Below are 27474 nucleotides of genomic sequence, written 5' to 3'. Positions count from 1 at the left end.
TAATTCCTAAACAACAAAAACAAACAAACAAACAAACAAACAAGCAAATAAAAAGCAAACACGAAGAAAGCAAGAACGAAAGAAAAATGAAAGCAAAATAGCAAAACTAAGCGTCAAACATTTTCCCTGGCCACCAAAATGAAGTTGAATATTAAATTAAATTAATAATTAAAGAGGTACGAGAGGTTGAAGCTATCATAACAGCAATTCATACAAATATATTTTGACTCTCTTTTCTAAACTCGAAACGAAGCATATATAGTATATATATAAATATATTTATATTTATTGAATTACAAATGAATATGCAAGCAATTGTACATTAATTTAGTTTTGTTATAATCATTTGCATTAACTGTGTCTGCACTAAGCCGCGAGTTGTCAGTCGCTTAACCTTTTCTAAGACCTTGATCAGCTTTAGTGTGCTATTAATTAAAAGTTTTTTTGATTGTTTCTTAACCCAATTGCTTCCAATGCTGAGAATCAAAATTATGCAATAACTTACACATATGTGCATTTATTTAGTTATACTTGTATACATACATATGTTGGAATTCTCTTGACAAGCCACATATTAATTGCAATAGTAAACAAATTTTATTGTTAAGTTTAAGCGGCAGAACTAAAAAAAATATATTGAAAAATAAAGCATTAGCATTACTGTACATTTTTGTGCTTTTGTTCAAATGAATTCAATTAAACACATACCGTTGTAACGAACCACACACACACACACATACATACAGGCATATACGCACACACACACACACACATACACACACACATTCGACCGCAAATCCAATTAGTCGCAATACTGTTTACTTGTTAGTCAAGCAACTCGCTCTCGAACGCCATATTTTCGTTAAATGTATGTAATAATATTAATAATATAATACAATTAAGCGAATACATAAATCAATTGTGTGTGTAATTGTGTACTATAATGCATATGTAGTAACGTATATGTATATACGTACATTTATATGTATGTATCTATTCACACAGCAACCGGAAACAAAACGTATATGGTGTATGTTAGAAAGAAAACAAATACTACAACTAATGAAAAACAAAAAAATCATGTAAACCAACCAACCAACCAACCAACTAACAGAACAAAACTTAACAAACATTGAACGAAATCTTAATACAACCTTTTCTACACTGTAAAAAACAAGCAACTGCAACTTTTTATATAACTATATTGAGGATTATTTTCACACCAACCTAAAACTCTTCAAGTTTCTTCAATTTTTTTTGTTCTTATTAAATATTTTTTAAGCGTTTAGTTTGCTAGTTTTCTAAATGCGCTGAATGTACTGAAAATTTGGTTTTGATTTGCTAAATATAATAATAAAAATGGTATAAAACTAATTTAAAAAACAACAACAAAATGCAGCACTCTTTATTCACAATTTGGCCCGCATAAAGGGTTTCAGATAACGCTCAAAGGCAACGGGCACTGGCCGCTTGTTCATGGGACTTTTCTTGGCCGACGCCAATATGCGTTCGTACACGTTGCCATCGTAGCTGCCCAGCACGGAGCTTAGTTCACGGTCCTCCAAATCGAATCCATCTACTATGGCCACCGCGTTGAGGCGCACCTGCTTCAGCACTAGCTCCAACCGGGTCTGCAGATCATCGATCTGCTGCTCGCTGAGCGGCACAAACTGTACGAGAAACAGAAAAGATAGATATCAATAATCAGTCTTCGATTTTTCAATATATGAATAAGATTATGATAATGGTTCGAGGAAATATTGTGTATATACTACCAACAAACTATTAGTTTCGTCATCTATGGTTTTAGACTTTATCTAAAGAGTCCTTGGTGTAATGACGAAACTATCTGAACTACCCACATAATGTCTAATACACGATAAAATATATAGCTACCCGCAGTATGTCGGCCATATGTCGTTGCACCGTGTGGACCAGATACAGTTCCAGCAACTGCTCCAACACCCTATTAAGGTTCGCTGATCGCTTGGCAGCCGCTTTGCCCGTAACTTCCTGCAAGAATGTGTACGTAACGAAGGCGCGACCGTGCAACTGTGGAAGGCGAACATTTTCGGTTCAATTGGGGAGGGAAATTGGCAAAAGGTGCAGCTCCACTCACCTCTGCTGCCTGCGTCAACTCAATGCCCGTCTCATTCAGAGCCTGCGGCTGGGTGCGACCCGCGCCCAGACGCGTCGTGTAGTGCTGATGGGCCAAACGCGTTTTACTGTCGGAGAAAAAATGCAAATTTTGTTAAAACCCGAGGCAGAAAAGCCAGTGTATGGCAACTCACTTGGTGGCCGCATATTGCAAGGCCTCGACCAGCTGTTGCCATGAGCCGGTCCACTGGGGGAACTGCTTCCAGGCAGCTAACTCGCCCAAATAGCTCATGGTGGGCATCAATTGACGCTTCGCCAGCACATCGCCCCAAGCCTTCAGCAGTATCTTGCCCACCTGCAGATAAAGCACCGAATTCTCGCCCTCGTATGTGCAGGCGGCCGAGGCGAGACCGAAAATGTTGCCCAAATTGGCTGCCGCCAAGTAACCGTGGCCGCCACAGGACTGTCGCATGCGCTCAATTGCATAGGTGGAGTCGTAGGAGCAGGCGGCCTTCAGGGTGCAGGACAAGGCGTGCAGCTCCGGTAAGCGCGAGTAATCACCGGCATTCACATCCTTGGCCGTGCGATGGTACAGAGACCACACCTGTCCAGCGGCCAAGCGATACGCAACCACGCTTGCAATCTCTGGCAGCACCTTCATCTGCTGCGTTATGTGATCCAACACCTGTGGTTCGGGCTCGCTGTAACCTTAACTTTTAGAAACTTCCTCTCCAATCAACTGCGTGCTGGACTTACTCAGGGACTTAATAGGGCTCTGGCGACGCACGGCGGAGTAGCGTGTGGCAATAGTGACTGCTTGGGCGAGAAAGAACGTATTGCCGAAGGCCACGGCCGCACGCACATACACCATGGGAAAGTAGTTGAGCTGCGAAACGGGACTCTTCACGTAGCTGCCATCCTCCAGGACCTGAGCATTTCGCATGAGCATCTGGATGCGTGGTATGCGCACCTTATTCAAGCCCAAATAGCCATTATTTACGCCCGGCATGCCAATCTTCTTCCCAATATCTCCGATGTCAATGCCGGGCAACGGGCGATGCGTTTCCTCATCCCGCACCTGCACCAAAAACAAATGGATCCCCTTGCTCTCGCCATCGATGTACAGTTGTGCCACCACTATGCAATAATTGACCGTGTGGCCCACTGAAAACGAGTTATGAACATACGAGAAGTTAAGGTAGGTCAGAAGTACTCATGTGACTTGAATAAAGGAAAAACAAGTAGAGAAGCTAAAGCAGCGAAGAACAATTATAGAAATTTAAAAAATTGAGCAAATTAAACAAAAATTTGATCGATTTTACCTCCCTTCGTATTCGAACTCACGTAATGGGTGTATAATTGCATATTTATATCGGCATTGTAGGCAAATATAGCCTCCACAAATAAAGCATCTTTGTGCAAAATTTGGTGTCTCTAGCTCTTATGGTCTCCGAGATCCAGGTGTTCATACGGACGGACGGATGGGCGGACAAACTGACAGACGGGCAGACAGACATACAGACAGGGCTAGATCGACTCGCCTTTTCATGCTGATCAAGAATATATATACTTTGTGGGATTTGTGATGGAATAAGTGACGGCAAATCGAGATTTAAGTTCTGAAATTTCAAATAAATTAAATTAAATAAAAAAATATTATGGCCGCCCTCCTCTGCGATTCTCATACTAAGTACCTAAGTGATGGCAAATCGAGATTTAAATTGTGAAAGTTCTATTAAATTAAAGAAAAACAAATGTTGAAATTTCAGATAAATCAAATTAAATTCAAAAATATTTTGGCTGCCCTCCTCTGCGATTCTCATAGTAAGTACCTAAGTGACGGCAAATCGAGATTTAAATTGTGAAATTTCTGGTAAATTAAATAAAATAAATATTGTGGCCGCCCTCCTCTGCGATTCTCATAGTAAGTACCTAAGTGACGGCAAATCGAGATTTAAATTGTGAAAGTTCTGATAAATTAAATTAAAGAAAAACAAATTGTGAAATTTCTGATAAATTTAATAAAATAAAATAAATATTGTGGCCGCCCTCCTCTGCGATTCTCATAGTAAGTACCTAAGTGACGGCAAATCGAGATTTAAATTGTGAAAGTTCTGATAAATTAAATTAAAGAAAAACAAATTGTGAAATTTCTGATAAATTTAATAAAATAAAATAAATATTGTGGCCGCCCTCCTCTGCGATTCTCATAGTAAGTACCTAAGTGACGGCAAATCGAGATTTAAATTGTGAAAGTTCTGATAAATTAAATTAAAGAAAAACAAATTGTGAAATTTCTGATAAATTTAATAAAATTAAATAAATATTGTGGCCGCCCTCCTCTGCGATTCTCATAGTAAGTACCTAAGTGACGGCAAATCGAGATTTAAATTGTGAAAGTTCTGATAAATTAAATTAAAGAAAAACAAATTGTGAAATTTCTGATAAATTTAATAAAATAAAATAAATATTGTGGCCGCCCTCCTCTGCGATTCTCATAGTAAGTACCTAAGTGACGGCAAATCGAGATTTAAATTGAGAAATTTCTGATCGTTTAAATTAAATAAAAATAAATTCGCTATAGCTTCGATAAAGCTTTACTCAAAAAAGCTTTATAAAAAAAATAGCAACAATTGCCAAACATCATTACAATACCAGACAACTTTTGAATACTTAAGTATGTGATTTTTCACCGAACTTTTTTATGAAAGCTATAGTATGTGAAAGAATGGGGCTATATCTATTCTATAATAAATTTGTTTGCCCATGCTCGTAGATATAGATTAGATAAGTTTACATGCCAAGTTTGGTATCGGCAGATGTTTAAACCATACAATAGCATAATAGCATAGTGCTATTACGAACCTATGGGTGGAAGGAAAAAGTGACGTTCACGTCATGTATATCGATTCGTCTTGTCATGCTGATTACACGTTTATATCTGCAACAAGCTCGGAACCTGTTAGTTTACTACTACTTGTATATTAACCATTTGGACACAAGTTTTGAAACGTTTGATTTCTCTTCTAGCTTTTTTCCTGCAACATTTTATAGCCCATTGTTCTCAATAATGTAGGATTGTCAACCCCTCACCGAATAGTGTTTATTCTGAATGCCCCAGTAATACTTACGCCCACCGGGCCACCACTTGTACGCAGAAATATGTGGCGTGTGCAGCACAAACTCATCCGTTCGGCGATCGTAGTCGGCTCGTGTCTGGAGACCCCTCAAATAGGTGCCATGTCCAAGTTCAGTTTGGGCATAGGTGCCTATAATCTCGAAGTTATCGGCACGCTTGCCCCATCTCTCATATTGCTCGGATGTGCCTTGGCCCTTCAGCGCCTTCGTGAACATCAGTAGATGTACGGCCATGGGATTGCCAGCGGGCATCATTGCATTACCCACAAGGCCGCTAAGCAATGTACTGTTGTTGATAAAGGAAAGGTCTATAGATATACTATCTGCTTATATGTATATATGCTGCTTTCATTGCTACCTACGGATAGATTTCAGTGCCGCCCGGATTTATTTTCTCTTGCATGTTACGCATGCGTACTGTGGACTCCACAGCCTGTTTGACGCCCGCCGTGTAAACATCCTCATAGGACATGTACTCGAGATCAAGCGGATCATCCAAACCCCGATAAAGCTCCTCCGCTGCAAAGCAAATAAGTCGTTGGCAATATTTTCAAATTGGATAATTAAAAAACTCACTGATCAATCGCTTCATGCCCATCAGTGCCGTGTCACCATAAAACCAGCTCGCGAATTCATCGACGTCGAACGTGGCATTTTGACGCTCTTTGACCAGATCAGGATTTACGGCACTTGGTATGGACATCGCTGGAGGCAGTGACCTTTGAACTTGCACTTAAAAACAAAAGACCGATGGGGCAAAAAAACGAAAACAAAACTTTCTATTTTCGCTGCTGGAACGCGCCACTAGAAGTGCCAACGCAGAGACTTAAATAGCAACTGTTTGCTGCTGAAGAGCGATCTCAGAGTATTAAGCTTTTAAAGCTGTGGAGGAGCTTTTTTCAGACACAGCTGTTGCTGGGGCCATAAACAGCTGAGAGGGGCGAACTAAATGCAACAAAATTTGATAAAAGGCCATAAATATAAACCCAAACAAGCATCAGGTGTGCATTAGGTCCCCATTTCGCGATTAAACCAGCTAATTATTGATAAGGGGTGCACCATTTATTGGGAGCTAATAAATATACATTGTATATGGAAGCATATACACTTTAAATAAAATAAAATAAAATAAAATAGAAAACAAATAGTTAATTTTTGGTGCATAAAAATGTTTCGCTAAAGCCTACTTACAGATGAACTCTAAGTGCATTTTCAAATGGTACACTGATCAAACAAATTTTTTAAAGATCTTTCCAGATCGGACCTTTGGTTCAAGTTCATATGTGGGTATATGATTTATCAAAATTGACCGAGGTACTTCTATACGTAGCTTCAAAAACATGGCAGCTGTGGAGGAAGTTGGTGCAAATCTACATATCGTTCACATTTAATATAGTACAGTAGCCCGATCCTTGGTGTCCTTTTTAAATAATTTTCCCCAAGTTTTTAGCTGTTGTTCTGTATGATTCCAAGTTTATTAAATGGAAGAAAGTTTATTGAAGAAATGTTCAGACAGGCAAATAATTAACAAACAAATTCTTCTTCTGAATAGTACAATGAAACTTGAATTGTATCCAATAATTTAATATATGTTCATATACACTGCAAGTTATGGGTTTCGGCTACAAAAACAGATAGTTGTATAAATAGTTTTTAGTTTTAATTGCTTTCTTTTTAGACAATGACAGATTTAAGTGGTCCTAATACTACAATATACACCAGACTAGACTTTGCTCGATTGAGGAATAGAAACTCGACAAAGATGAAATAGAATCGCAATCAAAAATACAACTGTGTGTTGGACTTTTATTTTATTTGCTGACTCCAAATAATTCCTTTAAGTGTCGTTCTAGTCTCGTATCATAAGCCATTTACAAGTTGGCTTTAAGCAGCGGCTTCAAATAGTTTTCGAAAGACTTTTGCACTGGCTTTTGGTTCATTGTGCTGCGCTTGGCCGCATCGAAGAGACGGGCATACACATTGCCATCATAGCTACCCAAGGACGAATTCAAAACACAATCGTGGAAATCGAAACCATCACAAATGGCCACAGCATTGGGACGGAATTTCTCCAGAGCCACTTCCAATCGTTTTTGCAAAGACCTCAAATCAGCATCAGTCAATCGAATGAACTACAAAGATAAATGTATTTAAAATATTCGTTATATATTGGACATGAATTTGTAAGCAGTAGACTTACTCTCAAGATGTCGTTCAAATTATTGAGCACGGTTTGGACGAGGAATAGTTCAAGAACATTTTCCAAAACATCGTTAAGCGCCTTTGAGCGCCGACTCGCCTTCTCTCCGATAATTTGCTCGAGGAATATATTACAGACAAACTGCCGACCGTGCAGCTGAAATAAAACAATTAAACGGTTATAGTACCAATCATATTGGGTTTAGTGGAGCTTACGAACCTCAGCGGCGCGTGTCAGCTCTATGCCGGTATTATTCGCTGCCCCGGCTTGCGACTGTCCGGCGGCAATACGTTCCGCAAGATTCTCGTAAGCAATGCGTGTCTTACTGCAAGCGGTGGGGAGAAATGGTTTATAATAAAACATAAAATTAATTTAAGAACCAGATAGTAAAAAAATATAATATGTCTGTCAATATGATATACAAATTCTACATGTTCGAGATAACTGTTGTGGGGATCAGTCTTCAAGAATCTGTCTCTCTCTCTTCTACTGATAAATCTGTAGGGGTTATGGCAGAATTGCATTCTCAACGTACTCGTCGTTCTTCTACTTAACTCCTAAGATTATAAATAAATATGCATGGAAAGTTGGGGAAAATTATTTCCGATAGTATGGAATCAAAATGAATTGATTCTGAAATCCCCCCCTTTGGAGGTTCAAGATTAAAGTTAATAATGTGTTGGACGTTCCTAAACAACTTCTCGAAACTCCAGCCAGGAAGGGGTTAGGAACATAATAGAATAGAAGAATAGCATCAGGTTCGTAAGAAAGTCCGTATTTAAGATTATTGACGATGTAACGACGACTTACTGTGCCGCTGTATATTGGAGCGCCCTTATAATGCATTGCCACGAGTTCTCCCACTTGGGGAACTCGCGCTGGCGCATGGCCTCCTCGAAGTAGGCGTATGAAGGCGACAGCGGCTCGCGCTGAGTGTAGGTCCTCCAGGCCTTGATCAGGGCGCGTCCTATTTGGAGCAGGAGTACTGTATTTTCACCCTCATAAGTATATGCCGCGACAGCATTTCCATATATGTTGCTCAGATTGGCGGAAATAAGATAGCCGTGTCCGCCAGTTGACAGGCGCAGGCGCTCAATGCCCGCACAGCCATCGGTGGTGCAGAGAACTTTGAGGGCGCAGGACATGATATGCATGTCGGGCAGGCGCTCGAACTTGCCGTTGTTCGCATCCAGCACAGTCTGATCGTACAGCTCCCACATATGCTTGGCGACCAAGTGGTAGGCGATGCCGTTAGCTATCTCCGGGAAGAGCTTCAAACGCTGCGTCACATGATCAATGATCTGGGGTTCTGGTGCACTGAAATGCCAAAAACAAGTTTATTATTATAGGTTTCTCAACAATGTTGTCCTTAACTCACTTCTCCTCGATGGGACTCTGCCGACGCACTGCGGAGTAACGTGTCGCAATGGTCGCCGCCTCGAGCAGCAGCGTGCTGTTTAGGTTGACAATGAGACAACGCGTATAGACCATGGTCAGGTAGTTGACCCTGGAAGCAGGACTTGCTTTAAAGGTGCCGTCGCGCTGCACCTTGGCGTGCTTCATCAGCATGTTGGTGCGTGGAATGCGTACGTTCTTTAGCCCCAGGAATCCCTGGTTCACGGCAACCATGCCTAGCTTCTTCCCCACCTCCCCAATATCAATGCCTGGCAATGGCAAGTGGGTTTCCGCATCCCGTACAGGCACTATAAACATCTGAATGCCCTTGTGCTCGCCTTTGACATAAAGCTGAGCCACAACCATGGCATGATTGGCCGTATGACCCACTGGAAAATATCATCCATTAAAGCTTTGTCAAGCAAATAAAAATATAAATTCTAACATACAACCACCGGGCCACCACTTGTAGGCCTCCAGATTGGGGGTGTTCAGGACGAACTCGTCCGTCTTGGCATCGAAGTCAGCGCGCGTTGCAATGCCACGCACATTGGTGCCATGGGCCAACTCTGTTTGGGCATAGGTGCCAATTATGTTGCAGTTCTCCGCAGCCTCGCTCCACTTCGCCACCTGCTCCGGCGTCCCCTGACCCTTTATGACATCCGTGAACATCGTGGCATGGGTGGCAAGCGGATGATTGGAAGGAAACAGTCCATGGGAGTGTGTATTGAAGAGGCTACCCCTGTGAATAATGGTTGATTCGTTAAGCAGCTCTGGTAGAGATTTTAAGGACTTACGGCCAAATGTCCTTGCCGCCGGGATTCAATTTCTTTTGCAGTGCCTTCAGCTTGGGCGCCGCTTCCGCCACTCTGCGCACGGCCGTATTGTAGACGTCCTCGTGGGACATATACTCATGGTTAATACCATAGCCATCCTCCAGATTCGCAAAGATATGACGCTCTGCAAATTTTTGGAAACACGGGAGCATTACAAATATGTACTTCATACGACATGTTGTGTTAGCGATAAGTTTTGATAAGATTGTCGGCAAACAAAGTCGAAAGTTAGAGTCCAATAGAAAGGGAAACAAGCAGCGCTGCACTTTCCAATCACTATTCTGTTAGCTTATCTAAAATAAAGTCCGAAAATATCACTAGATATCAGGCGCACAATCTTTTGGACTTTTAGTAATTAGAGTCTAATGTCTGCCACTGGAATTTTGTCACGTATTAGCATGCATCGCTCAATAATCGTGCATAGAAATGCACTGTCTTATCTGTCGAAACATATGTAATAACATATACATAGTATATAGCTTGTTTCTACATGCCGACTTCACGCTTGGCCCTTAGCTTTGCCTCCCCATCGTGCCACCAAGTGGCAAACTCCTCCACATCGAAGGTGGCAGCTTTGCGTTCCTTTTGCAGATCGGGATTTATAGTTTTGGGCACAACACTTTTGAACTCAGACATGATTCTATTTGAAATTCTTTTGGAATATAAAGCTCAGATATTGACTAAGCACGCCGAACCGCCTCTGGAGAGCTACACACGCGAACTGATATGTCAGAGCGAACGCTGCTCAGCAAGTAAAGAGCTTTGGGAGCAAAGGGCACCACAGACGCCATAAAAGCTTGCACAGAGCCAAAACCGGTATGCTCGTAGTTCGGCACATCAGGTCTCTTAAGTGGATACTACGTAGTACTCAGCATGACAAACATTTTATTAAGTCAACATCAAAATCCACGATCGTGTGTTTAGATAATGAAGTTCGCATATCTAAGCGAATAAATGCCAGAGACCCCTGTAATTAATTACCTACACTGGTCGGCACAATTATTTTGACGAACTGTACTCACGACTATCGGTGCTGGTTGCTTTTAGTTTCAAGGAATAACGGTACAATTTTCATACGGGATATAGAGTTCATAGCAACAACAATATGTAGGCAAAATATTTTGCCTATTACTCTTCACACCTTCTTTCTACAAATGACAATGTGAGTTGACTGCGGATTCAGGCACGGCATAAGTATTTTGACCAAATCTTTGTCGCCGTTTTCGCGTACGTTTTATCAAGTGATACTAAAATAACTTTGGTGTAACAATTTTTGTTGACCTTTTTACATTATTTTCATTAAAATTTGATTCAAAAGTAATCGATACAATGGTAAAAAAGACAGAATTAAGTTATGTTGTTAGAGCCTCAATAGTGGCGAAGTTTAATGCCGGCGTAGCACCAAAAGACATTGCAAATGAATATAATTTGTCGCGGCAAACAGTCCACTATCAAATTAACAAATATAAGACCCACAATCACGTCAAAAACTTGCCTAGATCAGGTGCTAACCGCAAAACAACACCCATTGAAGATCGAGTCCTATTGCGGGAATTTAAAAAAAATATTCATTTAAAGCCGCAAGCTGCTGCAGATCAATGGAATAAGTCGACCAAGACTCCAATCAGTGAGCGTACTGTTCGGCGACGCCTAAAAGAAGTAGATTTTAAGACATACAAAGCGAAGGACATACCTTACATATCAAAGGTGAACAAGCTCAAAAGATTGGCTTTTGCAAAGGAGCATCTGCATAAGCCAAAAGAGTTTTGGAGAAGCGTTCTATGGACAGATGAAAGCTCCTTTGAATACAATTCATCAAAAACAAAGATTTTTGTAAGGCTCCCACAGTTTCAAAGACAAAAAAATATCCCCGTATGTCAAAAAGTGAGCCATGGCGGAGGCTCAGTCATGTTCTGGGGATGCATTGCGTACAATGGGTTAGGTGATTTCGTTCCCATCACCGGCTCAATGAACCAGCAACAATATTTGAGTACCCTTAACGAAAACGCATTCCCTTCCGGTGACAGGCTGATTGGAGAATCATTTATCCTGCAACAGGATAACGCCCCATGCCACAAAAGCAAAATGATAAGAGCATTTTTAACCGATGTTGGTGTTACTACTCTGGATTGGCCACCACAAAGTCCGGACTTAAACGTTATTGAGAATGTGTGGTCTCTTGTAAAACGTAAAAGAAATGCGTCTTTGCATAAAACCGAAGAAGAAACTATTTCCGAGGTCACTTCTCTTTGGAAAGAGATACCATTAGAGGTCCTTCAAAATTTAGTGGACTCAGTTCCAAGACGTCTTCAAAAAGTTATCGAAGCCAAAGGCGGGTATACATTTTATTAATCTACCATCAATTTCTTATGTTTTGTTTAGTATTAAGCTTTGTTTTTTTTGTTAATATCCATTGTCAAAATACTTATGCCAACCCATGAAAATTACCTTGATTTATAATTTTAAAAGTCCTTATAAAAATATATCCTTTGAATTATTTTTAAGTTTGTAATACCAATATGGAATTGAGAAAAAAAATTTCCTTTGATATCTTAAACCAATAACCAGTTATTGACAAAAATGTATGATTTTCTTCTCGTCAAAATAATTGTGCCGACCAGTGTATTTACAAACAATATACAATTCATATGCAACAAAATAATTCCCTAAATATTGGACTTCATAAATGGGCCCAAATGCTCGTGAAAGAACTTCGGCACAGACTTCTGATTCATCGGACTGTTCATGGCCGCTTCAAAAATGTGTTCATAGGCGTTGCCATCGAAGGAGCCCAGCGTGGAGCTCAATTGTTGATCGGTAAAGTCGAAGCCATCGACAATAGCCACAGCTTCGGGCCGTAGTTTGGTCAAAGTGGTTTCGAGGCGTTCCTGCAGCTTGCTTAGATCGGCGTCGGACAGATTGATAAACTGTGTAGCGAGAAAAGCGAGGATTAGGCTTAGGGAGCACTAGGGTGGATTGAAACTTACGCGTAGAATATCGCTCATCTGCTTTAGCGTAACATGGATCAGATAGAGCTCCAGCAGTAGCTCCAATACGGCATTCAAAGAGGCCGACCGTGTCTTGGACTTTGCACCCGTAACCTCTGACACGAATGAGCCAAAAACAAAGGCACGACCATGCAGCTAAAGGAAATACGATTGCAATTCAGAGCTCTATATGGTCAGAAAACATTGCTAGTAAAAACCTCTGCGGCCTGGATAAGCTCTATGCCGGTATGATTGGCAGCCTCCTCTTCGGTTTCGCCCTTCTCCAACCGATTCGTCAAGCTCTTGTAGGCCAAACGTGTCTTGCTGCAACCACACACATCACTTGGATATAGCCTCAACAGACATGTATATTTTCCAGAATTGTACTCACTTGGCCGCCACAAACTTCATGGCATCGACCAGGTTCTCCCAGCTGCCGGTCCATGCTCCGAACTCAGCATTTCTCACCCCGTCGGCCAAGTAATTTACGGTTGGTGCCAATGGAGCGCCGGCCAGAGCGGCACGCCACGACTTCATCAGAAAACGACCGATTTGCAGCAACAGGACTGTGTTCTCGCCCTCATAGGTGCACGCAGCCGTGGCACTTATATACAAATTGGAGAGATTGGCCGAAGTTAAATAGCCATGGCCGCCACAAGCCAGACGCAGGCGTTCAATGCCCAGACTTGAATCAGTCGAGCAGAGGACCTTAAGGGCACAGGACAAGGAGTGGAGCTCGGGCAAGCGTTCGTACTTCCCCCTGGCAATATCATTAATGGTAACACTATATAAGCCCCAGAGGTTGTTCGAGGCCAGATGATACGCCAGACTGGAGGCGATTTCGGGAAACACCTTCAGCTGTTGAGTTACGTGATCGATGATTTGCGGCTCAGGGGCTCTGTGTAGTAAAAAGAATACAATGCAGTATTAACAAAGATAATAGGAGAACAGAAATTATGTAAATTGAGACTATATCTTGGATAAAACAAGTCAACACACTATGTTTCGTGTCTCTAGCTGTTATGGTTCAAAAGTGGCTCGGCATTTTGATCATGAATCCGTTTCTATGTATTTGGGATTTAGAATTTTGTAAGTCCCATTAGAATAAGAAAGGATATTCCTACGCTTGCAGCTCAATCGATAATACTTACTTGGGATTGATGGGACTCTGGCGACGGACGGCAGCGTAGCGCGTTGCAATTGTGGCAGCCATGGCCAGGAAAAGGGCATTGTTGCGCGCAATGATGCATCTCGTGTGGACCATTGCGAAATAAGTTAGAACATCGGCTGGACTCTTCACGTAGGTGCCATCGGCTTTCACCTGGGCGTGGCGCATCAGCATGCGGGTGCGCGGTATGCGAACATTCTTCACGCCCAGAAACCCATTGTTGACGCCAATGAAGCCCATTTTCTTGCCTATTTCGCCAATGTGTACTCCAGGCAATGGTTCGTGAGTGTTCTCGTCGCGCACCTGCACATAGAACATGTGAATGCCCTTGGGTTGGTTGTCGATATACAGCTGAGCCACCAGCAAACAGTGGTTGGAGCAGTGACCCACTTGAGAAAAATACTGATAGGTTATTGGAGTGCTAAAAAGCTGGTATTCATCCAGCTACTCACAGCCGCCGGGCCACCACTTGTAGGACGATATCTTGGGCGTGTTTAGGACGAACTCATCGGCTTGACGATCGTAGTCGGCGCGCGTCTCCAATCCCCTTAAGTAGGTGCCATGGCCCAGCTCTGTCTGGGCATAGGTGGCACAAACCTCGAAGCGTTCAACCCGTTTGCCGAACTCCTCGTACTGCTCCGGCGTGCACTGAGCCTTCAGCGCCTTCACCAGCATCACGTATTGCACTCCAAAGGGGTTGCCGGCGGGCGTTGCAGCCCACACTTCGGGCGACGCGTAGAGTTCTCTGCAGGGAGTGGATAACTTTAAATAAGGGGGGTAGGGGGTTCCCTTCTTTTACTCACGGCCAGTACTCATCGCCACCAGGATTGCGCTCCTCTTGAAGCCGGCGCAGTCTCTTGCCCGTCTCAATTGCAGTTCTAACGGAAAAGTCGCAGATCTCTTCGTGGGATTTGTAGTACAAAAGTGCGTGGTCAGCATGATTCAGTCCTTTTAGCATATACTCCTCTGCGGGGGTGGGACGCACAAACAATTATTATTTTATTATTGCAAACTTTGAGCTTTCGAATTATCAGCTGCAGCAGCGATAAGGCAGTGTTTGTGCTGGTTTGACACCCGTAATGGTTTAGATTTAAACTCGAACTCGTAAGTGGGCCAATAAACAAAAAAAAAAAAATAAACAAACAAACAAACCTTGTCTGCTCTCTCTCTCTCTCTCTCTCTCTCTCTCTCTCTCTACTCTTTACTCACTGACGTCTCTCTTAAATTTAAGCGACTCCGCTCCACCCGCCCACCAGCTGGCAAACTCTTCTCTATTGAAGCTTGCTCCATCGCGCTCTTTCTGCAGATCTGGATTAACACTGTTGGGCACCATCGCCTCCTTTACTCTTGTGATTGCAGCCGATTTGATTTTTGCACGAACGTCCACTCGAAACTGGTTGCTGGCTCTGACTGAGCACCCGTTGTCTAAGTAGACAAATTTATACACACAATTAAATGCGATAGTTCACTTGATAAGGAAAGCACACAATCCATTTGTTGACTGTGCTCTTAAATCTACAAATACATATCTCAAGATTATTTTGCAACTGATTTTCTCAGAGAGCGAACGTAACGAATTTGGGGCAGGTTAGTTCGGCACGCCACCTAGCGGGTTTGGTGGTAAGCAGCCGGCGACCATAACCATTCTTAGTAGGTTGGCAGTGCCAATAAAAGGAAACAACCCTGATGTCTCAATATCGTAATAAACAATTTCACATTGTCGCGCTAAAATCCTAAGAAAATGTCAGAGGCTACGGAAACTGAGAAGCCTGCAAGCAGTTCCAACACCACGCTAACAAATGCACAGAAAGCGCGCATCGAGCGCAATCGCGCAAAGGCGGAAAACCTGCGGCAAGCCAAGCTTGTGACCCATCCCTACAAAATTGGACCAAAGTAAGCGATACTTCAATGAAAAGTCCATATTTAACATAAACAATTAATCCTTTCTTAGTGGTGGACCTGAGGGGAATTCGGTGATTAAGGTGCAGGGCACTAAATACATCGACAGTGGCGGTGGGTTTTTGTTGGAGCAGCCCGTGCTGCCAGCTCCTGGACAGAAGAGTAACGCGGAGGCTGAGACGCCGGTAGTAATTGACGATGGCATTAACATACCTGTGAAGTATGAGGAGTGCCTGGACTGTGGCGACCAGTTTGCAGACTCCTATCTATTCAATAACTTCGGACATTCCGTCTGCGACAAATGCCGGGACACGGAAGACCGTCACTCGCTCATCACACGCACCGAGGCCAAGGCCGAGTACTTGTTAAAGGACTGCGATTTCGATAAACGTGAGCCGCCACTGCGCTACATTAGTCGGAAGAATCCCCACAATGTGCGCTGGGGCGAGATGAAGCTTTACCTTCATTTGCAAGTGCTAAAGCGCGCCATGGACGTGTGGGGCAGTGAGGAGGAGCTGATGCGACAGCATGAGTCGCGTGAAGATAAGCGCGAGGTGGGGAAGGCGCGCAAATATAATAAGCAAATGAAGCAGCTGCGCATGGAGGTTAGGAGCAGCGTCTACACTAAGAAGACAACTGAGTTGCACGTACACGAATTTGGCCCGGAGACCTACAATGAAGAGGAGGACAACTACACGCATGCTTGTGTCAGTTGTCCGTACACCGAAACATTTGAGAAGATGTAATCAACGCCTATTATTATTTAATTACTTTAGAAGTGAATTGGATTGCTTACCAGTGAATTGAATTGCTTATAAATATAAATTAGTCTTACCCTTGCTGGCATTTTTGAAACTCAGCGCCCTACTAAAGTGCTGCATGTATCGCGTTATTTATTTATTGTGTACACACTGAAACCTACAGCTGTTTGTGTTTTCTGTTGTTTATGGCTGATAAGGATTGGCAGAGGCAATATTTTGATTTGATCTATATGTTGCTCAGTTGATTGCGAGACCTGTGTGGTAATAGAAACGGCAATGAAGAACAACGGGTAAGAATAGCCAAGCTGATAAAGGCCAGCGTATAACATTCCGAATCCACAGTAAGCTTAGGGGTAAAACTTTGTTTATCACGGGAGCATCTCGAGGCATTGGAAAGGCAATTGCACTGAAGGCAGCCAAGGATGGTGCCAACATAGTAATTGCGGCCAAAACAGCAGAACCACATCCTAAGTTGCCTGGAACAATCTATACAGCAGCAGAGGAGAGTAAGTATTTACTGGAATTTGCACTTTGAACTGCTCAGTATCTTTTTTTTGCAGTTGTAAGGGCTGGTGGGAAAGCGTTGCCATGCATCGTGGATGTGCGCAATGAACAGCAAATCCAACAGGCCGTTGATGCGGCAGTTGCAAAATTTGGTGGCATCGATATTGTGATCAACAATGCCAGCGCTATATCAATTACACCTACGCTTGATACAGATATGAAGCGCTATGATTTAATGCAAAATATAAATACGCGCGGCACTTTCCTGGTGTGAGTAGATCATTCAAATATCCATTTATACAACGCCGTATTCAAGTTTTTTACTACATTAGATCGAAGACCTGCTTGCCGTATCTGTTGAAGAGCGATAATCCGCATATATTGAACCTATCGCCGCCACTCAACATGAATCCGAAATGGTTTGCTAATCACACAGCCTACACCATTGCCAAATATGGTATGTCTATGTGTGTTTTAGGTATGGCTGAGGAGTTTCGATCAGAGGGTGTGGCCGTCAATGCTCTGTGGCCTCGCACCATAATTCACACGGCAGCTGTTGAGATGTTGCATGGAGACATTGGAGCTCAATATGCACGGAAACCGGAGATAATGGCAGATGCCGCCTATGCGATCCTTACTCGCGATGCAAGAGATTATACAGGCAATTTTTTCATTGATGATGAAATATTGCTCGATGTTGGTGTCAAGGATTTTGGAAAATATGCCTGTGTACCGGAAAATATGCATTTGCTGTTAACCGATGTATTTTTGGATAATGAGGGGCCAATGGCAAAGATATAAAACAAAAATTTTTGGTGATGGGATAAAAATAAATTCAAAATAAATCATATGTTATAAAAAGACGTTAAATACAGTATTGCCCACTATGTGTAATTTAAATTGTGCGTGCTATGTACACACTGTTTGGAAGTGTATTGTTAGAGGTGATGTTATTCAAAAATGAAACGAATATTGCTGTTTTACTTCAATTTCAATTATGTATGTCTTAATAAAAACAATCAGTTCTTAGTGTTCATTGGCTAAAATAACTAAATCAAGATTAAGTCATCATTGACGTCACTGTCATCGTTTCGTCACTACATGGATTGCATCTTATTGCGAAATACTCGTGCCAAATATACAAATAGTTACAATTTGCTCACCTCTATGAAGTAAACACATTTCGCGGGAAGACTTTGATCAAAATGCGAACCGCTGCGTTTAACTTGTTTTTATTGCTTATTGTGGCAGTAAATATAGTACATGCGGCGAAACTCAATTTCCCGCGCGTCCTGCTACCAATATTTCAGGACAAATCTGTGAATTTTACACTGGAAGTGGTCGAACATAATTGTTTCAAATGGTGCGTCACTTTTTTGCCGGCTATTTCTTTTTCTAACCTAAAAGCATGACCTTAACATATAATTTCTGTATTTTGTAGGACTTCTTCGAGGCAGGATTTAATTACAGTTGCTCCTGTATACCATGGCTTCAGTGAGTGTGCGTACCAAGCCCTCATCACAGTACAGACGCGGGAGCAACGCCGCAACACGGCCATTATATTTGCCGAGGAGGTGTCGACGGGCGCCACGCTGCGTTGTGATGTGATTGTTGATGTGATTGACAAGCTAAATGTGCGGACTACGACACGGCAGTTGTACCTAGAGGAGGCGCCCGAGACATATGAGCTGCACGCGTTCGACTCTCAAGGCAACGAGTTCTCTACGCTGGAGGGCGTCGAATTTAAATGGACTATCTCGTCACCAACCAGAAGCGTGCCGCCGGCACTGCGATTTTTGACATTCTCGGATAGCCCGTTTCACACCGTACCTAAGCCGTTAGAGAAGTTCGAAGCCGAGGGTATTATGGGTTACATGACACTACTCGAGGGCATCAACACGGGCACATCCAAGGTTACTGTAACCATGCCACAGCCAGAGTATAACAATGTGGCGCCCATTGAAGTGTACATCAGTGTGCTGGCCAACATTATCATTGAGCCATCCGAGGTGCATATCATGACTGGCGATACTGTCAGCTTTCGCATTCTACAATTGAAAATGGGAAAGCTGCACGACATCACCCCGAATGATCAGTACTATTTTGAGGTGGAGGACATCAATGTGGCGTACATAAAAGGCAGTAGCGCCACAGGTTCGCGTCTTGGTCGCACGCTTGTGGTGTTGCGGGACCGCAATGTGCCGCGAGACGACAGTGACAACTTGCCGGAAAAGCCAAAAGGTCCGAGCGCACAGCTAACTGTGGCCGAACCGCAAAAACTGGGCATCAGTCTGCTGCCACACAACAACTGGTTGACGGTTAAGGGCGAGCGACATGACGTTGCCTTCGATTTGTATGCGTCCGACGGGCAGAAGATAACACTGGGCACGCGCTACTCCATTGGCTCGGAACTGGATGAATCTCTTTTCACCATATTGAAAAAGACGCGCAATGGCAGTCGATTGTTTGGCGAGGCGTACAAGGCTGGTGTGACACAGGTCTATGGCACGTACAAGGATGTGAGTAAATACCATTTATTTTAATTTATATGTGTAATTGCGAATGCATATCGTTTACAGCTTTCGGCGCAAGCGGAGTTGCAAATTTTCGACAAATTGGTGCTGCAGCCAATGAAAGTTATATTGCCATATGACCCCAATACAGTAAAACCACAGAGGCTGCAATTTGTGTCAACAGGCGGCGATGGCAACTACGTGTGGTTTTCCGGTAACCCCCAAGTGTTGCAAATTGATAGCAAAGGCTTGGCTACTACCGAAATACGCGATGATCGAGTAAAAGGAGCGGCTAAAGAGCTGTTAGACTCGGGTAGTCTGCTATCATCACACACCACTGTCAAGGTGGCGTTGGCTAAAAACCAGAAGGTTGCACAAATGGCACAAATATATTTCCTGCCACCGGAACGACTCGAAATCAAACAGTACAACTTTGAGACAGTTCTTAGGGATTACGTGCATCTGCATGTAGGCATCTATGCTTATGTGAACAATAGCTATGTCCCTTACACGAAGTGCGACAACTTGCTGTACCAACTGGACTATGCACATCAAATCTTTCAACTGGAGAACAATGTAGAGGGAGAAAAGCTGGCTCCAGATGCTTGCCACGTGCTCCGTCTGCGCGCCACCGCTGTGGGCACCACATCTCTGCGTATCTCGTATACCTTCCAGGATAAGGTGCTGCAGGACTCGGTCGACCTGCACGTCTTCGAGCCATTAAGTGTGCTGAATCCCCTAGAAAATGAGATTGTGCTGCCCATTGGTGCTTCTCGCAATGTAATTTACGCCGACGGACCGCAGCGCATTTTCACCCTGGAGGCGACACTGACCAAGGCCACCAAATACAATGCTCAGTTTATTAAAGTGTCGGAAATCGAATTTGATACTCAGAATTCCATTACCGCTTTTACAGTGCTGTGTCGTGAAGTTGGCAGCACAGATTTCACATACAACGTCCACAACATGCTGACCAAATCGAACTTTGCCGCATACAATGCTCAGATTACGACAAAGGTGCATTGTGTGCGACCACGCTTCCTGAAGCTTTATGCCAGGCAGGAGCTGCGCAAGTCATGTCCTTTGGAGCAGCGCTCGTCGTTGCTCTACCTCAAGGATCGCGAGGACAAGTTTGAGATAGAGATCGAAGTGCAGGACGTTAAGAATCGCAAGCTCATGAACATAAGTTCCCTCGTTCTGGAGTGGGAATTTGCAGCTGGAGACGAGCGCTATCACACAGACAGCATTCCGCATCAACAGCACACTGAAGAGGAGAACTATCAGACAGTCAGATTGCCGGCTCGTGATATTCTTGTGATAACACTCAACGAAGTGGCGCCAAACTTTCGCATTAAGGGTACTGTTGCCCGATACGATGACAAAGCGTTAGCCAAAAACGAAATATACCCTGAGAGACCACCCTTTGGCGTTAAAAACGTAAGTTTTCTTTCTTAAAATAATATAATACCAATAATTTCCATAACATTCATTGCAGCATAAAACGGGTGTGATTACAAAGCCAGTCATTGAGAACGAAATACGTTTCCATACGGTTAACAGCACGCTTTTGCCGAATGATCATGTCAGCATCTACTTGGCACCCTCATATCGGGAGGGTATATCTATAGCCCAGGGCAGTGGATTCTTTCAATTGGAGCTGTCCGAGTCGGGCATTGTGCAGGTGGACTACGATGAGAAGACCAAACAGTTGCTGTTGACCCCACTTCGTTTGGGGCACGTTCGTCTGGAGCTGATCGATCGCTGTCTGATGAACGAACCCGCTCATCTTTCCATCTCAGTTGTTGGCATAGGCGCCATCAATGTGTTGGCCCTCGATCGTGTGGAGCGCACCCATTCTATTGATGCTATTGTCAAACTTTACGATTCGAATGACAATTTGCTGCACATCGATGTGAGCAAGCTGGATGTGTATGAGTTGAGCGAATTGGTATTCGATTCGAACATTCTGAGTGTTCGACTGGACGAGCAGCAAAACCTTGGGCCGGGCGAAATTCGCTACAGCATAACGGGCAATAATGTTGGCGACACAAAGATTGTATTTCAGGCCGGCAAGGGAGACAAGCAAGTCTCCAGTGATCCCCTTAATGTACAAGTATTTGCACCTATACGCCTGTATCCACGCAATTCGACGCTCATTGTCGGCTCCAGCATACAAATCTATTACCAGGGTGGACCACAACCAAACACCAATATGATCTATAGTGTGCATCATAACAAAGTGGCAAGTGAGTATGGATTGTATCTTTTTTTTATTATTTATAGGGGATGTTTGTTTGTCTAAGCGGAGAACATATTTATAAAGATATGGAAAAGATATGCGTTTCTTTTTGCGAAAACCCATTGTTTGAAAACCTAAGTAAATTAATATCTAATGTTACTCTTTTTATTTCACAGCCATGAATTCCGCAATTGTTACGGCGCACAAGCTGGGCTCTACGAAAATCACGGGCAAGTGTCTGCTCAAAAATCCTGTTACTGGCAAGGATGAGATCGTTTCCGAGGACACTGTGGAGTTGCGTGTTGTATCTCTAACAGCTGTGGAAATACGCACACCCCTGGTGCGAATTCGCAGTGGTGCCGTCATGCCAGCCACATTATGGGGCCAGCCAGACTTGTCGCCCATGGTCCTGGGAACCCTGGAGAATATGCACATTACATGGAGTGCTAACCAAAATGATGTGGTTGAGATCTTCAATGTATTAACAACAGCAGGTACGTGTATATTCTTTATATATTTTTCATTCTATCGTGCACAGATACCGCATTGTGTCATAGAGCTCAGATCAATGCCCACCAAGTGCACAAAGAACAAACAAAGATATGTTCTTCGATGAGCCTGCCCGGTTGAGTCTCATGGTAGGAACAGATACGGAACATACAGATCTCACTCGTTGTATTTTGTAGTGAAATTGTAAAGAGGAAGTTTAATATCCTATATTCCTAATATTCAGTTAGCCATTAATATAGCTTTTTACAGTCAAATCCGTATCGTACTACTGTCTAGTGGATATAGCTGCGATAGGAACGATTGGCCGACTTAGCAATAACTTCCTTATAGAGTTGGCCTACCACGATTAAACTTTCCATGTTAAACCATAATCACTTACATTGGGTAATAAGTTCCCAAAATTACAACAGCTTTGGAGCTTTAACAAAATAACGGACTAGTCTCGACAAACAAGCAATATAATATTTTGTATATGTATAATTTATATAAAACCAACGTTTTTCATTTGCATGTACTTTTAATTAATAAGTCTCACACTCTTGAACTCCCTCAGGCATCGACTACAAGAGCAATGACATGATTTCGATTCGCGTGCGTGCCTTGAATCCCGGCAAGGTCAGCATTACAGCCGTTGCCCGTTTAGCCGATGGCCAGAAACTGAGTTCGACCGTTGACTTAATTGGTAAGTGGCTCATGGCCAGCCGAAATAACGACAACAAACAAGGTGGTAGGAAACCTCAAATTGAATTTGTTATCTTTTAACATGGTTTGGTGCAGTTTTCAAAACTCTCGAGCTGGTCGCGCCTAAGCCCATAACAATGGACTGGATTTTGACCGCGCCACGCAGCACACTGCAATTAAAATGTAATATGGACGATGCTCTCTATAAGTTGGACTCGCAAAGCAGCGGCATTGTTAGCGTCACGCCAGATGGCATTGTCCACACAAAGGATACGCTTGGCCGTGATCTGATAATTGTAAGTACCTCTCAACCGATTCCCCTACTTTTGTGTGTGGGATGTGTGTGTGGAAAGGCGCTTAGTTTTTAGTCTGAAATTGAATTTTTCCTTATCTAGGCCAAAACTGTCGACCAAACGCTGCCCATTGGCATCGAAGTGAAGAATGTACAATATATTTTGGTCACATTGCTGCCGAACATCAAATTGAAACATTTGGAGCATAAAATTCCGCGTGGCATGAATTTTGTATTTAAAGTCTCGCTCCACGACAATCTCGGCAATGAGTTCTCGCACAACATCGAGGAGGTGAATGGGCTGCGCTACGATCTGGCCACCAAGGATGTGGTCGATGTGCAGATTGGCAATAACCTAACGATAGCGGTAAGTCCAACAGGCTTTTGTCAGACATTGGCCAAAGCTAAACTTTTATCTTATCTATTTATTCTTCTTGAAGACAGTGAGCGCGGGAAAGGTGTGTGTGTGTGGGTGTTTGAAAGTTGCTAAAAGTTGGCTAAGAACACATTGGGCTGAAAGTTTCAAGTTACTTAGCTATGCTATAAGTACTTAGTTACATTTTGCCAAAATGTAAATCTAAAGCCCAACTCCTCCTTTCCATTGTTTGCTGAAAGTGGCAACTTATTTCAATTTCATATTTGCTGCCGAACAAAACCTCAGCTGTTTAGCTCTTGGCCAGGTGCTGCATTTTAATGCAAGCTCCGTTCATGCGGCTGACATACTACTATAAGTACATAAACACATATATACATACATATAATATGTGCATATATATTTAACAAAAGGCCACAACTTCGCTCTTGGCGACAGAAAAAAATGTGTCTAGCGCCTTGCTCTTCGTTGTTTGGTCAACGTTTCTTTTTATTTTTTAATATTTTATTATTTCTGTGTAGCATCCGATTTGCGCAGCATTGTGGCATGTTTCGTCTGAGCAGAGCACCCAGGTGCCCACGTTTTTGCAACAAAAATGCGACGAAGCCTAGTTCTTGTGCTGCTTTCTTTTTGTGCTTGCTTTTTGTGAACTTTTTAAAATCGGTGCAAAGTAACCGCAAGCCGCAAAGCTCCGAAAAAAGTCTGTCAAGCATAACAGCACAAGATAAATATATATAGTAGCATATGGTCCGAATAAATTCTAATTCGAGTATATCCCTTGAGGACGTGATTTTAGAACAAAATCCGTTCTGTTTGAGCCCGTTTCAATCTGTTAAAATTAATTTTAACTTTATATCTTTATATCTTATCCATGTGTTATTTTGAATATATATTCGTTTTATATTTTAAAAAAACATCTTATTTTTATCTTAAATCAATTTTGATCGATGGCAAATATAAGAAGTAAGAGAACAGAGAAATATTATATGTTTAACCATTATTTTAAAACATAGACATCCTTTGCGCTTCTCATGTAAATCACTGAACTGAATCACCAATAGCTTATTAAATTTGGTGTTTAAATAGAAATCAATGGATGTCCGTTTTTACTTTGTACTGTTTGCTCACATTGATCCTCAAACGAGCTTAATATTATCTTTGGCTGTGCAAGAAATTGTATGTATAGCAATATATATTTATATTTGAAATCTTTGCGGATTAACTTTTAAGTAAATAATATACATTGTACTTGTTAATTTTCTATAATTGATCTGCTAAATTAATTTCGTTCACAGCTAAATATGCCACGTGAGACAAACAATATGATCGCCATAAGTCTGAAGGATATAACCGGAGTGAAACATGCTGAGGATTACATCAAACTGTCGGTGGCTGAGTCGGAGCATATTTTCCCTACCAAGGTGAGTGGCAAGTTGCCTGCAGAGTGTGCCGTCATTTGTCTGGCCACAAAACAAGCAGTAAATATCAAGTATATATTCGTACACACACAGATATGTACAAACAGGTGTGCAACTACACATGCACACATACTTGTACTATGTGTAGCTAGGATGTGAGTGCCTAGCTGTCATATACCTTGTTGTCTATTATTTTGTATTCATTTTGTATAATCCTCAAGTTGTGCCCAGAAAGCTGGCATGTAGGTGCAGCCCCTGCTCGACTCCGACATTGTCCTGGTAGCAGTCCACTTGTAGCAGCTTGCGGCTATGCCTTTGCCACAAAATGTTGTTGATGCATGTAGCTTGGTTGGGTGTTGCTGCTGCTGCCGAGGCAGACGCTGTTACTTCAGCTTGTTGTCGCACATTTAATGCAATCTGATGAGATTTATTGAGGCACGTTTGCTTGAATTTAGGTTTATGTCTTAATGTTCATATGCCATCGGGCATCCGGCATCCTCACATTGCATATAAACGTTTCTTAATGTGTGGTGGGTCTGATGCCTATTAAAAATTCTCTGAGCTCTCCAAAAGTATTCCGATTAGGTTTCGTTTCTTACACGAAGAATGTGAGGTTCTCAACAAAAGCTAATTAGCTGCGTAACCGTTTAATTATTAAACCTTAATCAGCCAATTTTACGAGCGCAAAAAATTACAAAGAAAAGAAAAACAGTTGCTAAATTATCAATTAGGCGAACAGCTGTTAGCTTGTCTGCCAACTGTTTTTGCGCTAAAATATATTATTAAAATGCGTGAATTGACTGAAAGTGTAAAGGAATCTTGAATATAAATGAATTGATGCTTTAGGCGAATCTTTAATATGCAGATTAACTTCGCAGTTTATAAAATTAAATATAAATGCCATGCAAAACACAAACATTTTCTTACTAATTAGGCTATCTATGGCCAGTGGTTGAGCGTGCGAAGTGGTTTAAAGATTAAACCAAATTTAAATCTTTATTAAAAGCAACCATCAAAAAATTGTCCAATCTGAATTAAGCAGTGTGTTGGCAAAAATGTGTGCCTGGATTGACAGTTTCAATAATATTATTGGCAAATTTTTATTTTTTAAAAAATCAGACCGTTTTTCTTTAAGGAAGAGTACAATTGCAAACTTTTTGTGTGTGCGTGCCAGAGATAATGTCCTTACTCATAAATCAATTGTGTACCTTTCTTTTCTTTTCATATTTTCTACCTTTCCACCATCTAATCCATATGACTGTTAACATGCAAACCTGCGTCAATTGTGACTTCATGCTGCCCGAACGGATTTGTCATTTGCCAAACGGAAACGCACACAAACGCGTATCCCGCCAACCATCCTGCACCCTCCCCTGCCTATCTCGGCACGACCGGTTGTGCATCCGGCACCCCTGCAACTGCTATTGAGATGCAATACGAACGCGCATTACTGAACGAACCCACAGACGATTTTCTCTGTTGGTGACATTATTTGCTTCGATTCACCGCTAACATTGTCATCGATTTGGACGAGCTCCAATGAGCAGATTGTGGCGATTAATAAAAATACAGGTGAGTAGGTTGCAGCAACGTTGCACGTTTGGTATACCTCTCAACCACTATATGCTCGTATTGTGCCTTATCGATTTTAATCTCATTTAATTTGCATAGATTTTTGCTTTTTATAAATAATCAATGAATAGCGCTAATTTTATGCTCTAACTATTTCCAATGCTATGATTTTCTGTTTGGGAGCCCCAAAAGCAATTCAATGCAAATTTGATGTGTGCTGTTTCGGAATGTCCATTACACCCTTCCCGCCCCACTTACTCTGCCGTACTATCTCAAATGTTGACAGTTTGGTTTGTTTACAAATTCGCGCATTTAAATCGTGTGTAAATAAATTTGTGTGTGTGTATGCGTTAATATAGATGCGTATGCCCGATTTGTTGATAACACAATTAGGTCTATTTTCAGTTGCATTTACAACAACCGAAATATAACAACAATAATAGTTACAAACAAACAGACAATAAAAACTTTCACAGTTGCCACACTCGCCAATAATTTTGCATTAATTAGCTCGCTTTAATTTTGCCTATTTGATTATAGTATAGTGCGGAGGGGCGGATGTTAGAACTGTTTTCAATTTTTGATAACATTTTCCAACTTTTCAATTGGCAATTGTGCATTGGTTAGAGCAAACAAATATATTTTGGAGCGCTTTATAAATGTAGATTTGCTCCTAACAAGTGCACTTTTCATTGCATACCTATGTGGATGAATAAAACACACACGCACACACATAGATATACATGTATGTACACACATACTCGCATATATAGACTTACGCGACACTAACGTGGCCAACCGCACAATGCATTATTCATAAAATTACCTTCCGAACTCAATTGTGAGTAGAAACAATTTTTCACACTTTTCACGTCGCTAGCGAAAAGAAAA

At 42.2% G+C, this 27474-nt stretch overlaps 6 protein-coding genes across 6 annotated transcripts in view; 3 read left to right on the top strand and 3 right to left on the bottom strand.

Annotated features, from left to right (window-relative positions):
- Nucleotides 1–1371: 1371 nt before the first annotated feature.
- LOC115621898 (probable peroxisomal acyl-coenzyme A oxidase 1) lies at nucleotides 1372–5941 on the bottom strand. Its single transcript, XM_030515731.1, has 8 exons — nucleotides 5812–5941; nucleotides 5598–5754; nucleotides 5229–5521; nucleotides 2862–3261; nucleotides 2292–2798; nucleotides 2120–2225; nucleotides 1897–2052; nucleotides 1372–1670 (listed from the first exon to the last, which is right to left on the bottom strand). The coding sequence occupies exons 1-8, from the start codon at nucleotides 5936–5938 to the stop codon at nucleotides 1410–1412; spliced, it is 2007 nt and encodes a 668-aa protein (XP_030371591.1). The 5' UTR covers nucleotides 5939–5941; the 3' UTR covers nucleotides 1372–1409.
- Nucleotides 5942–6882: 941 nt separating this feature from the next.
- LOC115628546 (probable peroxisomal acyl-coenzyme A oxidase 1) lies at nucleotides 6883–10364 on the bottom strand. Its single transcript, XM_030524711.1, has 8 exons — nucleotides 10161–10364; nucleotides 9628–9790; nucleotides 9280–9572; nucleotides 8814–9219; nucleotides 8246–8752; nucleotides 7655–7760; nucleotides 7436–7591; nucleotides 6883–7367 (listed from the first exon to the last, which is right to left on the bottom strand). The coding sequence occupies exons 1-8, from the start codon at nucleotides 10300–10302 to the stop codon at nucleotides 7107–7109; spliced, it is 2034 nt and encodes a 677-aa protein (XP_030380571.1). The 5' UTR covers nucleotides 10303–10364; the 3' UTR covers nucleotides 6883–7106.
- A 1890-nt stretch (nucleotides 10365–12254) lies between these two features.
- LOC115620043 (probable peroxisomal acyl-coenzyme A oxidase 1) lies at nucleotides 12255–15211 on the bottom strand. Its single transcript, XM_030513162.1, has 8 exons — nucleotides 15031–15211; nucleotides 14625–14787; nucleotides 14274–14566; nucleotides 13805–14210; nucleotides 13045–13551; nucleotides 12872–12977; nucleotides 12654–12809; nucleotides 12255–12593 (listed from the first exon to the last, which is right to left on the bottom strand). The coding sequence occupies exons 1-8, from the start codon at nucleotides 15152–15154 to the stop codon at nucleotides 12333–12335; spliced, it is 2016 nt and encodes a 671-aa protein (XP_030369022.1). The 5' UTR covers nucleotides 15155–15211; the 3' UTR covers nucleotides 12255–12332.
- A 213-nt stretch (nucleotides 15212–15424) lies between these two features.
- Nucleotides 15425–16554, top strand: LOC115620045 (DNA repair protein complementing XP-A cells homolog). Its single transcript, XM_030513165.1, has 2 exons — nucleotides 15425–15714; nucleotides 15773–16554. The coding sequence occupies exons 1-2, from the start codon at nucleotides 15563–15565 to the stop codon at nucleotides 16464–16466; spliced, it is 846 nt and encodes a 281-aa protein (XP_030369025.1). The 5' UTR covers nucleotides 15425–15562; the 3' UTR covers nucleotides 16467–16554.
- A 92-nt stretch (nucleotides 16555–16646) lies between these two features.
- LOC115620044 (hydroxysteroid dehydrogenase-like protein 2) lies at nucleotides 16647–17855 on the top strand. The gene is made up of 4 exons (XM_030513163.1): nucleotides 16647–16771; nucleotides 16824–16987; nucleotides 17042–17255; nucleotides 17318–17855. The coding sequence occupies exons 1-4, from the start codon at nucleotides 16758–16760 to the stop codon at nucleotides 17784–17786; spliced, it is 861 nt and encodes a 286-aa protein (XP_030369023.1). The 5' UTR covers nucleotides 16647–16757; the 3' UTR covers nucleotides 17787–17855.
- A 327-nt stretch (nucleotides 17856–18182) lies between these two features.
- The window catches only part of LOC115620042 (nuclear pore membrane glycoprotein 210), a 28298-nt gene continuing 19006 nt past the window's right edge, over nucleotides 18183–27474 (top strand). Inside the window, exons 1-10 of the mRNA XM_030513161.1 lie at nucleotides 18183–18348; nucleotides 18427–19504; nucleotides 19565–20935; nucleotides 20994–21744; nucleotides 21914–22231; nucleotides 22801–22929; nucleotides 23025–23224; nucleotides 23324–23587; nucleotides 24889–25014; nucleotides 26478–26583. Coding sequence (XP_030369021.1) covers nucleotides 18191–18348; nucleotides 18427–19504; nucleotides 19565–20935; nucleotides 20994–21744; nucleotides 21914–22231; nucleotides 22801–22929; nucleotides 23025–23224; nucleotides 23324–23587; nucleotides 24889–25014; nucleotides 26478–26583 — 4501 coding nt within the window. The 5' untranslated portion in view covers nucleotides 18183–18190. The remainder of the gene's footprint in view (nucleotides 18349–18426; nucleotides 19505–19564; nucleotides 20936–20993; nucleotides 21745–21913; nucleotides 22232–22800; nucleotides 22930–23024; nucleotides 23225–23323; nucleotides 23588–24888; nucleotides 25015–26477; nucleotides 26584–27474) is intronic.

This window comes from Scaptodrosophila lebanonensis, unplaced genomic scaffold (genome assembly GCF_003285725.1).
Source record: "Scaptodrosophila lebanonensis strain 11010-0011.00,11010-0021.00 unplaced genomic scaffold, SlebRS2 tig00000001-arrow-pilon, whole genome shotgun sequence".
Taxonomy (NCBI): Eukaryota; Metazoa; Arthropoda; class Insecta; order Diptera; family Drosophilidae; genus Scaptodrosophila; species Scaptodrosophila lebanonensis.
The sequence above is the reverse complement of the archived record's forward strand: the minus strand, read 5'-3'. Positions and strand labels throughout refer to the sequence as shown.

Coding starts and splice junctions, on each gene's coding strand:
- LOC115620045 (XM_030513165.1), top strand. CDS start 15,563: ATGTCAGAGGCTACGGAAACTGAGAAGCCTGCAAGCAGTTCCAACACC. Junction 15,715..15,772: donor CCCTACAAAATTGGACCAAA/GTAAGCGATACT, acceptor ATCCTTTCTTAG/TGGTGGACCTGAGGGGAATT.
- LOC115621898 (XM_030515731.1), bottom strand. CDS start 5,938: ATGTCCATACCAAGTGCCGTAAATCCTGATCTGGTCAAAGAGCGTCAA. Junction 3,262..5,228: donor CAAGTGGTGGCCCGGTGGGC/GTAAGTATTACT, acceptor ACTCGTTTTCAG/TGGGCCACACGGTCAATTAT. Junction 1,671..1,896: donor ATATGGCCGACATACTGCGG/GTAGCTATATAT, acceptor TTTCTCGTACAG/TTTGTGCCGCTCAGCGAGCA.
- LOC115620043 (XM_030513162.1), bottom strand. CDS start 15,154: ATGGTGCCCAACAGTGTTAATCCAGATCTGCAGAAAGAGCGCGATGGA. Junction 14,567..14,624: donor GGTGGCGATGAGTACTGGCC/GTGAGTAAAAGA, acceptor CACTCCCTGCAG/AGAACTCTACGCGTCGCCCG. Junction 12,594..12,653: donor AGATGAGCGATATTCTACGC/GTAAGTTTCAAT, acceptor CTCGCTACACAG/TTTATCAATCTGTCCGACGC.
- LOC115628546 (XM_030524711.1), bottom strand. CDS start 10,302: ATGTCTGAGTTCAAAAGTGTTGTGCCCAAAACTATAAATCCCGATCTG. Junction 9,573..9,627: donor GGCGGCAAGGACATTTGGCC/GTAAGTCCTTAA, acceptor CATTATTCACAG/GGGTAGCCTCTTCAATACAC. Junction 8,753..8,813: donor CAGAGTCCCATCGAGGAGAA/GTGAGTTAAGGA, acceptor TTGGCATTTCAG/TGCACCAGAACCCCAGATCA.
- LOC115620044 (XM_030513163.1), top strand. Junction 16,988..17,041: donor CTATACAGCAGCAGAGGAGA/GTAAGTATTTAC, acceptor TTTTTTTTGCAG/TTGTAAGGGCTGGTGGGAAA. Junction 17,256..17,317: donor ACGCGCGGCACTTTCCTGGT/GTGAGTAGATCA, acceptor TTACTACATTAG/ATCGAAGACCTGCTTGCCGT.